This window comes from Dysidea avara, chromosome 1 (genome assembly GCF_963678975.1).
Source record: "Dysidea avara chromosome 1, odDysAvar1.4, whole genome shotgun sequence".
NCBI classification, from domain to species: domain Eukaryota; kingdom Metazoa; phylum Porifera; class Demospongiae; order Dictyoceratida; family Dysideidae; genus Dysidea; species Dysidea avara.
Genome location: NC_089272.1, coordinates 44067118 through 44079880, shown reverse-complemented (window position 1 = coordinate 44079880; position 12763 = coordinate 44067118). Strand labels below are relative to the sequence as shown.

Here is a 12763-nt window from a genome sequence, read left to right as displayed (position 1 = left end):
AGTAGCTACAGCTAAACTCCAATGAGCATGTACCCCTGTAAATGGTAATGGAATTTCATACATTGTAAAGTTAGTTGCACTGCATACTGCATATTACAGAAAGAAAATGTGCTGACTTAATTATCACAATCACTGATGATATATTTTTTATAGCAATCATAATATAATAACTAGCACATGTCAGTCTCACAAGTACACAAGGTGTAAATATGTATACAGTATTACTGTATGAAAAGATGATACATTGCATTTTGTGAAAGATGGGTACACATACATATGTTTCATTGAGGTAACACTTCAATTGTTCTTATGAGTCAGATAAGCTGGATTAACCATCATTGGTACATCTTGATGATCAGAAGGAACTTGTATAGTATCATATTGTGGTATTATGGAAGAAGTTGGATCATTGTCTTGACCTAATGGAACATAAGCTGGAGATGACTGCATCTTGATTGTGTCTGTGTTTAACTGCTGCTGGTTCACAGAAGTTTTAACCTCTATAGCTAACACAAAGGTCATGGATAATTGTGACTGAATTTTGGAAAATCAACCATAAGGGCGCATTTGACACCTAAAATATTTGAGGAACAAATAACAAGCTTTATAATAGTACAGATCTACTTGTTAATGATTATAAGCCATTCTACATACTGTACCTTAAATTACTAGAAAATTTTTATAACTGCTCTGCTCATAATAGTAACCCACTAAACATGAAAATTCTAATTATTTCACGCTTGCCCATATGGGTGATTTTCCAAAATTCAGTCACTATACATCTTACCAGAAGTGCTGCACTCCTGTTTGTGATAACGTTCAACACACAGCCAAACAATAATAGCAACAGTTATTACTAATGATATTATGAGGAGGACAATGATAATAGTGAATACAATGATCAAAGTTGTGTTCCCATCATCATCTGATTCACTGTCATCATCTATTAGTGATTATGATGAGAATAGTGACATGATTAGTAAACCTTTTATGAGTGTATTTATTGTATGTATGTATGGTATGTTCATTACGAATAGAATAGAAGTACATAGCTATGGTTCACACACACGTGCACACACACACGAGCACACACATGCACACACACGAGCACACACATTCACACACACACGCATGCACGCACACACGCACGCATGCACACACACACAAACAAACAAGCAAACACACACACTACACATGCACAAACCGTTACATATAGCATAACCGCCATGACATTAATTATTTATACAGTTAATGCTACTGAGTAGTATTTAGCTTGTTGGAGTAAATGTTTAGACAGCAGCTATACGCAATTTGTAAAATAGAATTATCAACAAACCTTTAATTGGAGTGGTAGCTTGTAAAACAATTGACTTGCTTCTGGAAGGTTGAACTGTACAGACAGAACATTTGTAACAAATATTTTTGTAATTACAAATTGAACTACATACATGTTTACCATGAAATTATGCAAAAAAGTTGTCTGTTTTGTGAACGAGATACTGTAAAAGCTAATGTCATATAAAAAAACTGTGTGAGTGGGTTGGTTGTATTTTCAGGATGGCAAACTGAAATTATCTTAGCTATCTATACATGGCTACAAATAGTAGTGACTATTGTATAGTATGATACATACTTATAAACATAAAAAATAATATTTGTTGGATCAGAAAGCATAGAAAGCTAACAAAATAATTATCTATTATTAAAAATCTTACAAGTGTATGTGAATCATACACTACAGTAGTACTGTATAATTATTATGGATCATGCATGGAGGTTTGCATCTTTTCACAAAAACTATTGACCAGAAATCAGTCTTACAATAGCTTCATGGTGCCTTGTCAGTATTGAATCAAGCCCAAAAGTGTCTCCAGAATGGCCAAAAATGTTTCTGTTATTGAATTTTAATGATTTTGTTTATTCATGTAACTTTCTGCTGACTGACTGACTGTCTGATTTACTAATGTTTTCAGACAAGCATAACTCAAGGCTACTAGCTTGATTTTTTCACTGATGAATTGTCACTTCAGCCGGTCATGGCCGGAATTAGCTATAGATAGACTGAATTAGGGGTTAAATGTCTACTAGTATATCTGCAGGTATAGGCGACCTCCCTTGTTTCTTTACTTTTTATTTCTATGATCTCTAATCCAACTTAAATTGCTAATAATTATAGCTTACCTAATGGTATGCTAGGTGACACTCTGGCTGTATTCACCATCACTTCTTTTCCTTCTCCCTGACACATTCCCACACTAGGAACAACACTAATCCTATATGATGTATTACTGGTTAGTCCATTAATAGTGTACTGAGAGGCCAGCATACAACTTTGCAATGCAGCAGTCATATCTGATTGATAGATACTGACCTACACACATACACAAATACATTATTCTGTAGGTATGCTCATGTGGTACACATGTTACAGATCCACCATCACTCATAAACATCACAGTGGACGATACTGGTACCACCTTCATCACTATATCATGGATCAGTACATCAGTTGGTAGTGTGAATTATACTATATCATTATCATCTTCAACTGGTGATGTGATAATGTCACACATCACTAATAATATAGGCTAGTAGGTAAATTCTATAAGCACTCTATTTACCAGTAACTGATTACAGTATGGTTCGCAAAATTGTGATAAAAACTATATTGGTTGTCTTCATTATTACTGTGCATACATCTGTAAAAAGTAGCTGACACCAGCATAAGAAGTGTAGTCGAACCTTGCTGCTATCTTTCAATTATAATTTTTGTGGTATGTGCAGAGCCAACAATTTAATTAATATTTACAATATTGGTTTCACCATCACTTTATAATGATTGCTTTAAATTGCAAGTGTGCATTGTATTGAAGAAAAGTTTGGATCTGTTAACCTTGCTGGTAATGTGTGTTAAAGGAGAGATCATTACTTTTTGTGACACCTAAGTATTTAGCATGGGTGACTCCCTTTGTTACTGATTTACAATAGGATGTTTCTTGCTAGTTATTCTGAGAAGCTCGCACTTTTGAGGGTTGAATACCATTTTCCATTCATCAGCCCATTTTCCAAAGTTTTTTTGTAATTGGTAATAATCCTGCTTTGTGTGGATAGTAGTATGAAGTAATGCAACATCAGTAGAATGATATCTCACAGAAAATCATTAATAAAACAAAGAAATAACGGAGGGACCAGACAGTGTACTAAGCCCTGGGGCAGTATTTAGCTTACAGTTATATTGAAAAGTTGTCTGTCTACTAATAGTAATATTATTTTATTATTCATACTGCTAGGTTTTGAGTTAGTATTGTACAGTACAGGTGCACATATACAACTTGCACAGACTCAGCATGCTGGCCATATATTTGCATAGACAGAAATTAAGCAACTACTGTACATATACAATACATGTAGATGATCCTGAGTATGCAAACTCATTTTTTAATCCTTAGCTTGCAATGCCATTACTAGTCTTTTGGTGAATGACCTTAAGTTATCTCCCAATGCTGGTCTCATCAACTGCAGAGTCCAAAATGGTATAATATAGCTACGTACTAATCGTACTTACGTACATTTATATGTACAGTACCTTTAGCTCTCTTAAAATATGTGTATATGCACTACATCTCATTATACTTGGTAGATAGCTATGCAATAACCTCATTAGACATTCCAATAATATTTTTAATTTCTTGCGTACATATAAATTGTTATTGCTGTTTTCTTGAGACAAAATCATGCTAATGAAAACATCTATACATGTACTCCATATACTCATACTTGAGATATGTACATAATCAATGTTGTGTATACTTTGTGTATTAACACTACTGGTCAATGACAGAATCTAACTTACCTATAACTGTCAGAGTTCCTATAGAGCTCTTAATAATTTCATTCAATAATGCAAAACTACACTGATATGATGACTGGTCATCAGTCCCATCCACTGGACCAACTCTTAACACACTATTGTTTCCATTAAGTGGATCAGCTATCCACTCCAGTCTATCATTAGTGTTATTGATTATATCTATCCCACTGATAATCTCATTACTGACATTTCTTCTCTTGATTATTCTCCAATTTGGTACCACAAAGTTAGGGATCAGCTCCAGTAAATCCACATGTACAATTTGCCACTTGATTAGTACACACTGTTGTGTCTTGTGGACCATGTACCATTAGTGATAGTGAGAGCTACATTCATATGTGGGAAGTTTATTAGCATGCAGCCTCTGGAACTTTCAAAAATTCTCCATACAATTTAAATCAAAAGAAATAAAATTTAATAAATCTTAAAACTCCAGAAACAAATTTAAAAGAAAACGTGTGTAATTTCTGCTAACCTGCTGATGCTGCTGTAACAAGACAAGTAATTATATACACTTTATTATCCATATAGATTTCTGAGATTTGATATAAAATTACTGTCCTCCTACAGTACGTACAGAGTAACATTCCATGTAACTTCTCTTATGCCCAAAATGATCAGACTTGTAGATATTGCAGTTATATTACATGTTGCTGTTCCAAGGGTGGTAATGTAATTATATTTGTAACATAAAATTAATTTTACTTATAAGGAAATAGGTAATGTGAGAAACCTGTCAAATATGGTTATTTGGAAGTTGATAAAATTATATCTCTATTTAAAATTAGTCTATATGGCTTCAAGATTGGTATTTAACCACATTATTATTATTATTAATAACATTATTCAATATCCAAGGTAACATGTTCTTTTGGAAGCCTTATTGTTGCCTATATGAAAACTACAGTTTGGTGCCTACCACTGCTTGCTTGAATTACTTAGAGTTGCATTTCAGCATGTATGCTTAATATTATCTAAAACACATTAGTATAGGTTGTGGAAATATGACTAAACATTAAATTAATTATATGTAATGATGTAGAGAAATTACAGTCTATAGACATGCTACATGTATATAAACTTCGGAGATTCATGAATTCTGTGAATTTATCAGTTTACCAGTATACTAACCAGTTTATACTAAACTGACTGATGTATCTTGCACACCCCTGCAATATAATGTCCTTATTTCAAGGGCAGATTTAGTAGCTATACACATTCAAAGAACACTGAGCATCTAGAGCATGCTCTGTCTAGGAGAGGTCTGAAATTGCACCTGTTAACTAATTTGACTCTTAAAAGATTTGACATGCTCAGTTATAATTCTATAGAACAGCTTAACATGCTGACATGTTGACTTTTGTACACATTTTTTTAGCAAATAATAGTTTGTGTACTGGGAAAATATGCATGAGAAGTTTTTACATACAGTATGCACCCTTGTTTGCCGTAACACATAATGATTGCAAACAAAGGTGCAGGCAGTGCAAGTTACTGAACACCGGTGTATTGTCTCTATGTACTTCAGAGGTGGCTCCAGGAGGTTTCTGAGGTTTCCAGAAACCAGTCAAGTATGTTCATTAGTTAAAGTATATTTTGCATTGATTTGCAAAGGTACAATACCTTCAGATTGAGATACTCTAATAGAGCAGTCAATCGCTCTGATAAAAGCAATCACAGTATTCAGAGAAACAAACTATGTAGGATTTTTATGTATTTTATCAGTAATAGTTAGTGGAGGGCAGGTATTTTCAACAGACAGTTACCTCTCGTGTGTTTATTTTTTTTGGTCTTTACCAAAAGTCTAGGTATGCTGCTGATCAGAAACCAGTCACCAAAAATCCTGGAACCGCCAAGTGACTTGAACTACTTTGTACTTTACAGCTTTGATCTATAAGCAGTTTATATATATATGCTGTGGAAAGCTAGTTTAGCCTCTGGTATTAAGCACACATGCATACTACCAACATGCAGCTCTAAGTAAGTGCAAGTCAAAGCATTCCAAGCAGTGTATACATATATAGGCACCAGCATTTCTGATCTGGCATAAAGGTAATGATATAAGGCTTCCGAAGGAACATGTTAATTTGAATAGATTGAAAAATTAACTATTTATGTTTTCTCTCATTTTGCTGTGTATGATTTCATTACTTAATAGCTAATAAAGTTGATTAAACAACAAAAGCAACCATGCAGAATGGATGTTAATATATATATATACCCTTATAAATAGGTGCAAGGCTATATGCAGTTTTTATCCCCGCAAAAGCATACAGATTTTCTGTAGATCAGATACAAAATTAATATAGGATGAACACACTAATGGCATAGTTATATCAATGCTTCTTGAACTTAACTTCTAAGGCTTCTTTAAAGGTTGGGATACTTTTATAAGATGGTGTTAAATAAGCCTTCTATTAAAATTTGGCAAAAAAGAGATCTCTTATGAAACTTAGCACTGCCATGGTTCATGTTATATCAAATGCTGCTAATAAGTCAAGGTTTAAAATAGCCTCGATTGGAGATGACCCTTTCTTGTGCTGCTTCTCTTTCATTAGCATTCATGAGTGACATATATGTATTTATGTATGTGGAATCTGCTCATTTAGTTTGAATCAATGATCACACACTCCACACCATGGACTTCTACAGACTACAGCCTGGCCTCTAGTCCAAAGAAATAAGAATATTTGTATATTATTTGCTCATTTGTGCCTATAGCTACTATAAGTTTTTTTCTGCATATTGTATATGGCTGCAGGGGCGGATCTAGGAGCTGGCAAGGGGGGGAGGGGGGGGGGGGCACAATCAGGCAAGTTGCAGGTAGTTAGGGAGAGATAATTGCTGCATTTTTGGAGCAGCAAATAATACACCTCGTAGTAGTATCTCACCATTGATTTTTACCATTTTGGTCTTTGCAAATGGCTGTTAAGTCTTTAAAGCTGTCTAAAAGGCTCTGAATGTCTTAAACAACAGCAACACTTCAGTGCTGGTCACTGTAAAGTGCTAATAATAAATAAATAAAATTAAAAACACGATAATTATTTTAGAGGCGCTTAGTATGCACAAAGGTGCTTGGTGACAATTTCATAGTTACTTTGACTTTGGTTCACTTTAGTTTCAGGTGAATTCATACTAGTAAAATGTGTATATTTCTTGAGTTTCATAAGCTGATCTTGGCCTGGCATAAAGCGCTTTAATCAGAAGTATGGCTCCACAAGGTGAGGGGGGGGGGGGGCTTTTGCCCCAAATGCCCCATCTTGGATCCGCCAATTGGGCTGTATATACTTCAACAAGGAAATGTAATATATATATATATATATATATATATAGAGTCTACATGATTGTGCTGTTGCAAATATGGCTATTATCCACAATCCATTAGTGCCATTAGCTAATTATTAATGGTCTGCAAGGGAAACTGTTAGCTAATCACAGCCAGAGAAAATACAATTACCTACAGTTATACAATTGCATTAGTGTATAAATACTTAGATTATGGCTGATTGGAAATTGGTGCTGGCATAATGAAATTTACATAGGTCGTCAGGATGAAAATTGTTATCAAGTGTTTTGATATGATATTTAATACATAGAGTTGGAAACAGAGTTCCATAGGTGGCTGCAGTGATACTGGTGAAATAAGTGATATTTTTAATTGCAATAATTATTATTATGTCTTAGTTTGATTTCACAGATTCTGGTGATATTGCTGTAGAACGAGATACAATAATTGGTGTTGAATGATTTTGCTATGGCTTACTTGTAAACTTGAATATAACCTGTAGTTTGTAGAGTAACTGTTTAAAAGTAAAGTCATGATTCATTTCTGTATTAACGTAATCATTTCAGAGAACTACTTGAATGTTCTATTAAGTATGTCAATCTTCTTCCATAATTATGTGACCAACTTTGCAAAAGGATACTTCCACAGACATCCAATATACCAGCTTTGATAATTCATAACTTTAATACAAAAAGCTATTGACTTGAAATTTGGTCAGTAGGGAGCACCAACATACAGTATAGCTTAATGTGCGGAGAAACTTTCAGGTTCATATGTTTCCAATACATTAAGTTATGGTCTTCCAAGTTCATAGAATTGGATGTGTATGGAGACCCTTATTCGCACATAGCTATTTGTTTTTACAGGATATATAGTATGGCATGACAATTAATCTGCCGGTAAATTCTGCCCATTGTGTTAGCATTACACTTGAATCGACTTGATGCATCAAGCACTTTCAGAAAGTGTGATAGCATCATACTTGGCAGGTACCTATGGTTTTAATACCCAGTCTAGATATATTGTTTGTCCGATATAATGAATTAATTTTTGTAAAATGCTTGGTAGTTCCTCTGTGAATAGCACTATAGCAGTATACACTGGTACACTTGTAGGCAGTGGCGTAACTAGATTTGTACCAACACCAGGGCACAGTGTAATAATGCACCTATCAATGTATTGCCCCACTACCCCCCCTCGGGCATATATGGGGCTATAGCATATCAGAACAATTCAATATATTTTAATGTCATTTAGCTATAGTATGAAAATGTACTGTTTGTTCAATTAGAATTATTTTTAAAAAACTGATTCTACAGAAACCTGTTAATTTTAGCAACTTTTATATGCTCACCTGTATAGCACGTATATCATATAGGGGGTGGGGTGGTGGGTCGCCCACGCACAAGAAGTGGCTGACAGTGAAAAAACAGTCTATAAGTATCATGCAACTGTTTAAATATATACGTTCTTTGATATTGTATACACATTAGTTTGCCAGTGATAGTTATAAACAGCGAACAGAATGTAATGAATCACCCGCCCACGCACAATTTGCACCTTCGTTAAAATGGCCTTGCTCAATGACGATTAAATGTCTAGGACGTAGTTTTCTGTATAAATACTTTGGTTTGTTTATCATGCTGTAATATTGAGCTGCTGTGTTATGCTATAATAATATTAATGCTTATATTATTATTTTAATGATGTTTCTATTACTTTAGTGCACGGTGGGAGGTGGAAGCGTCCATGATGACGATTGGGCACTGTACAAATAAGGTGAGTGTATGCTTTGTACTAAGAAACCCACGTAGCTGTGCAGGGCTCATCTTCTGTATAGTCTTTTTGTTTCTGTTTTTTCGAGGGGTAGTCAACGCCCATGCAAAACACCGAAATGGTGTACCGGAGGGGTTGCCAACGCCCACGCAAAGCACCCAAATGGTGTGTACGAGAGTCCCAATCTTTATGTATTTTAAAAGCATTTAGTGAGATTGCTAACTAGTAACTACCTGTACAGTTGTTGATCTACATCTTGTTTTAGGTATTCGTGATCGATCATTGTCTACTTTGTTAAACTCACTTTCTCCATTATTTTTACGTGATTTTGGATTTAGGATTTGGTTTCTAAAATATTTGTGTATTTCTGATTGGATTTCTCACATAGTGTACAAGAGTCCCAAGGCATTGGCTACCCCTCGCTTTTTACCAAAAGTCACTAGTTGACAAAGGTAGTCTGACCATCTAATAATGATATTAGAATCTAAATTAAATTCTTTATCACAGATACACATTTCCCTTGTTGCTATATGTGGTGGACCACAAAATTAACTAATGTAAACAACCCTTACAATACCTTGTAGTGTTTTATTTTTATGTGAATATGTAGTGTAGTGTAGTGTAGTGTAGTGTAGTGTAGTGTAGTGTAGTGTAGTGTAGTGTAGTGTAGTGTAGTGTAGTGTAGTGTAGTGTAGTGTAGTGTAGTGTAGTGTAGTGTAGTGTGTGTGCGTTTGGGTGTGTGTGGGTGGGTGTGGGTGTGTGTGTGTGTGTGCGTGCGCGTGCGTGATAAAGATTTTTTAAAATTCACCAATTAAAATGTGACCGTTTTTTTCCACAGGTTTACATTCTGGAGATCTGCAAACAGCTAAGGTTTACATTCTGGAGATCTGCAAACAGCTAACTTGAAAGTTTTATATTGACAATTTTTAAAAAAAATTAATATTTATTTGATTACATGTACAATGGCTATTGACCATTGAAAAGTTGATGAATTAAACATTCACGAAAGGAATGCTTCTACATTGCAACTCGCCCACGCAATATAGCGCGCGCTTCACTAATAATTAGTGCTCAGCCGGGGTATGCGACTATTGGATTGAGATGGTGATTTTTATAAAATTATTTGTATCATGTATAACGTTCGTCACGAACGGTATAACTAGCTGAAGTATTCAAGCAAGGAGTGATCTAGCCTTGTATGACGGGGATTAGTTAAAAAGTTCGCGCCTGGATTGTTGGGGTGAGCCAATATTTTCATTGCCAATGGTTTTATGTGTAATGTTAAACCCCCTACTTTGTACCATGAAAAAGGCCGTATTAAGCTGTTGCGTTTTACGTGAAAGTAGATGTCATCTTGGCCATTCCTGCTAGAACGGGGGAAAGGTTTAAAAGTTATCTGACGCTCCATGACAGAGCCTTGAAAACCTGCTTGCAGTGTAGACGCGTGTATCTTGTAAACGAAAAAAATTTTTTTTAAAGTCGCTTAATTGTTTGATATGGTGGGGATTTGACACAGGCGAATGTCAAATGCCCCATAGTAGGGCAAACCTATCGTGTCAAATCCCCACTGGTTGCAACGCGGGATTTACTCGGGATTTGACATAGCGAAGCAAGTTACAAGAAAAAATATTTGGGTGCTTACTGAACGATCGTCAAATGCCCCATAGTGGGGCAGCAGTTTCGTGTCAATTCCCCCTGTAAAGCCCCACTTACGCCCGAGGGGGGGGGGGTGGTGGGCAATACATTGATAGGTGCATAAGTTGAAGTATTATTCACAAGTAAAGCTATTAGCTACACTATTTACAGTAGTGGAATTATCGAAACGATTTTTTTATAGAGGCGCTTATACCGATAACCTGGTAGTTTGAAGTGATTACATAACGAAAGGTAATATAACTGTTTTGCAGCCAAAATGTGTGCTGTTGTCAAGGCCTCAAACGATTATTCGGTGAAATAATCTTTTTCTACTACCCTATTGCTAATTCCGTGGGCGTGACTTGATTGCTGCCTGGGCCCTGGTAGGCCCGGGTTTAGTTACGCCACTGCTTGTAGGTCACACTCTGGGATGAACTCACAAATACTTACTTAGTTGTGCCATGCTTTAAGGTGCTACATTCTCACCCGTTGTGAATGCAGCCACAAAGAACTCATTGAAACCTAGCAGTCTAAACTTATGAAAATCCATAAATGTTATGTCGTAACAATGGTCAATCAAATGTGGATTTAAGTCTGTAACAGCTTGTGGAGACTGTAGGGGAGAATATTGTTGAATTGCTGTAAAGATTATTGCCAAAGGCATTGCTACTGAGAAAGGAGACACAGAAGAAATTGCACAAGTCATGTCGAGCAGAGGCACTTTTGATAGCTTTTACATTGACAATTCAGCAATTATGAATATTAAATGCTGCAGTGAAACTTTAAGTTACTGAAAATGAATTTGTTTAGTAGCTATAACATGGCATTTTAAGTAGCTGGCCATGGAGTGTTTAAAACCACTGCTAAGCTATTTTTCTTTAGACTCTGGATGATTGATACATGTTGCTATTTGCTTTATTTGGCAACTATGTAGCTACTGTACATTAAAATTTTTTAAAATCCCCATTAAGATTTTGGATATGTTATTCTCCAGAAAATTCTGCATCCAATGATACCAAATTTATCTTGGTACCACTTTTTTCCATGTCAGCATGTGTCATCCTTTAACAGCTAGACTAATAACTATGCATTACCACTGTCTCACTTATACTGTCACTCACTTGCATGTTAATGGCTTACATTGTGTTTTGTTGTTCTGATACCATGCATAATTACTGCAGTTGTAAAAAAAATTGAAGTACCTTATGTGTGGCTATATTCATGCAAGGGCTTTACTAAACCATCATTATCCTTCTCATGTAATTTTCTGTTTATATAGCACAGCAAAAAAAAAAAAAAAAAATCCTGACAGTTTTATGATTAACTCATCATAGGCTGGTGCATGTATGTATGGCTGCTCTGATATTGAACTCTCCTAACTTACTGGTATTTCATGCTGTGACACATGTTTATCCAGAGTTTAAGATACAGTAGAAATCTGAACACCTGATCTTGATATTCTGAAAACTGAAGGTTTTGCTCAATTCATCTGGCTCAATCCTTTGATTTGTTACTAGGCCCATGGCCATTGCCATGAGCCTAGGTGTAGGTGTGCCATTGATAGTAGTACAGGTGTCAACTAGGACTAGGTTGACTGACATCGATACAGCTAGCTAGGCAGCATGTGGAAGAATAGGACAGATCTTCCACTACTCTTAAAGTTTCTGTATCTGTAATGCAGATAATTCATATGAATGTATTCAACTGTAGCCGACAATAAACCTATATTCCACAGCGGCCTTGTAGATCAGACTGTGAAATGTCAGAAGTTATACAGAAGATGGGGCAAACAATTACAAAAGAGAAATGGTGAATGACATCAATAATAGTATTGCACTAACACTTAGATATGTATTGAAAATACCCTAAGTTGGATATAATTTATGCATCATCGTGAATTGATATACTATAAGATAAAATGCAGTGGGTACAGATCAAGATAATCAAAAATATTAATTTTTCCTGTTTTGTATAATGATTGTGTAATTATAACTTTGCCGTTAACAATGCTGTTCCTGCTGAAATACATTATCAGCTTAATAACTGCATTTGCATTCACATAATATATGAAATGTGAGTATAGTATATCGGTTTATCTATTAATATATCTCATATAAGGCTTCATTGTATACACCAAAATTAATTATATTAAATGTCAACTACTACAAATGTCCCATAGTTGGCTATTTACTGTA

At 35.3% G+C, this 12763-nt stretch overlaps 2 protein-coding genes and 1 long non-coding RNA gene across 5 annotated transcripts in view; 1 reads left to right on the top strand and 2 right to left on the bottom strand.

The window, feature by feature from the left end:
- The window catches only part of LOC136265393 (uncharacterized), a 72711-nt gene that overhangs the window by 7276 nt on the left and 52672 nt on the right, over window positions 1-12763 (bottom strand). The window contains exon 1 of one of the 2 annotated variants that reach the window (XM_066060227.1): window positions 4347-4520. The exons of the other annotated variant lie outside the window; for it this stretch is intronic. Coding sequence (XP_065916299.1) covers window positions 4347-4458 — 112 coding nt within the window. The 5' untranslated portion in view covers window positions 4459-4520. Of the gene's footprint in view, window positions 1-4346; window positions 4521-12763 lie in introns of those variants that run through there. 2 annotated transcript variants of the gene reach the window in all.
- Window positions 124-4340, bottom strand: LOC136265464 (uncharacterized). Its single transcript, XM_066060340.1, has 4 exons — window positions 2182-4340; window positions 1337-1390; window positions 788-943; window positions 124-506 (listed from the first exon to the last, which is right to left on the bottom strand). Exons 1-4 carry the CDS (start codon window positions 2348-2350, stop codon window positions 298-300), a joined length of 588 nt encoding a protein of 195 aa, XP_065916412.1. The 5' UTR covers window positions 2351-4340; the 3' UTR covers window positions 124-297.
- Window positions 8569-12608, top strand: LOC136265561 (uncharacterized). 2 transcript variants are annotated; one of them, XR_010705598.1, is made up of 3 exons: window positions 8569-8936; window positions 9772-10173; window positions 12304-12608. It is a non-coding gene; the product is annotated as an uncharacterized lncRNA (long non-coding RNA). The 2 variants fall into 2 exon arrangements; XR_010705596.1 differs by having other exon boundaries at window positions 12279-12608.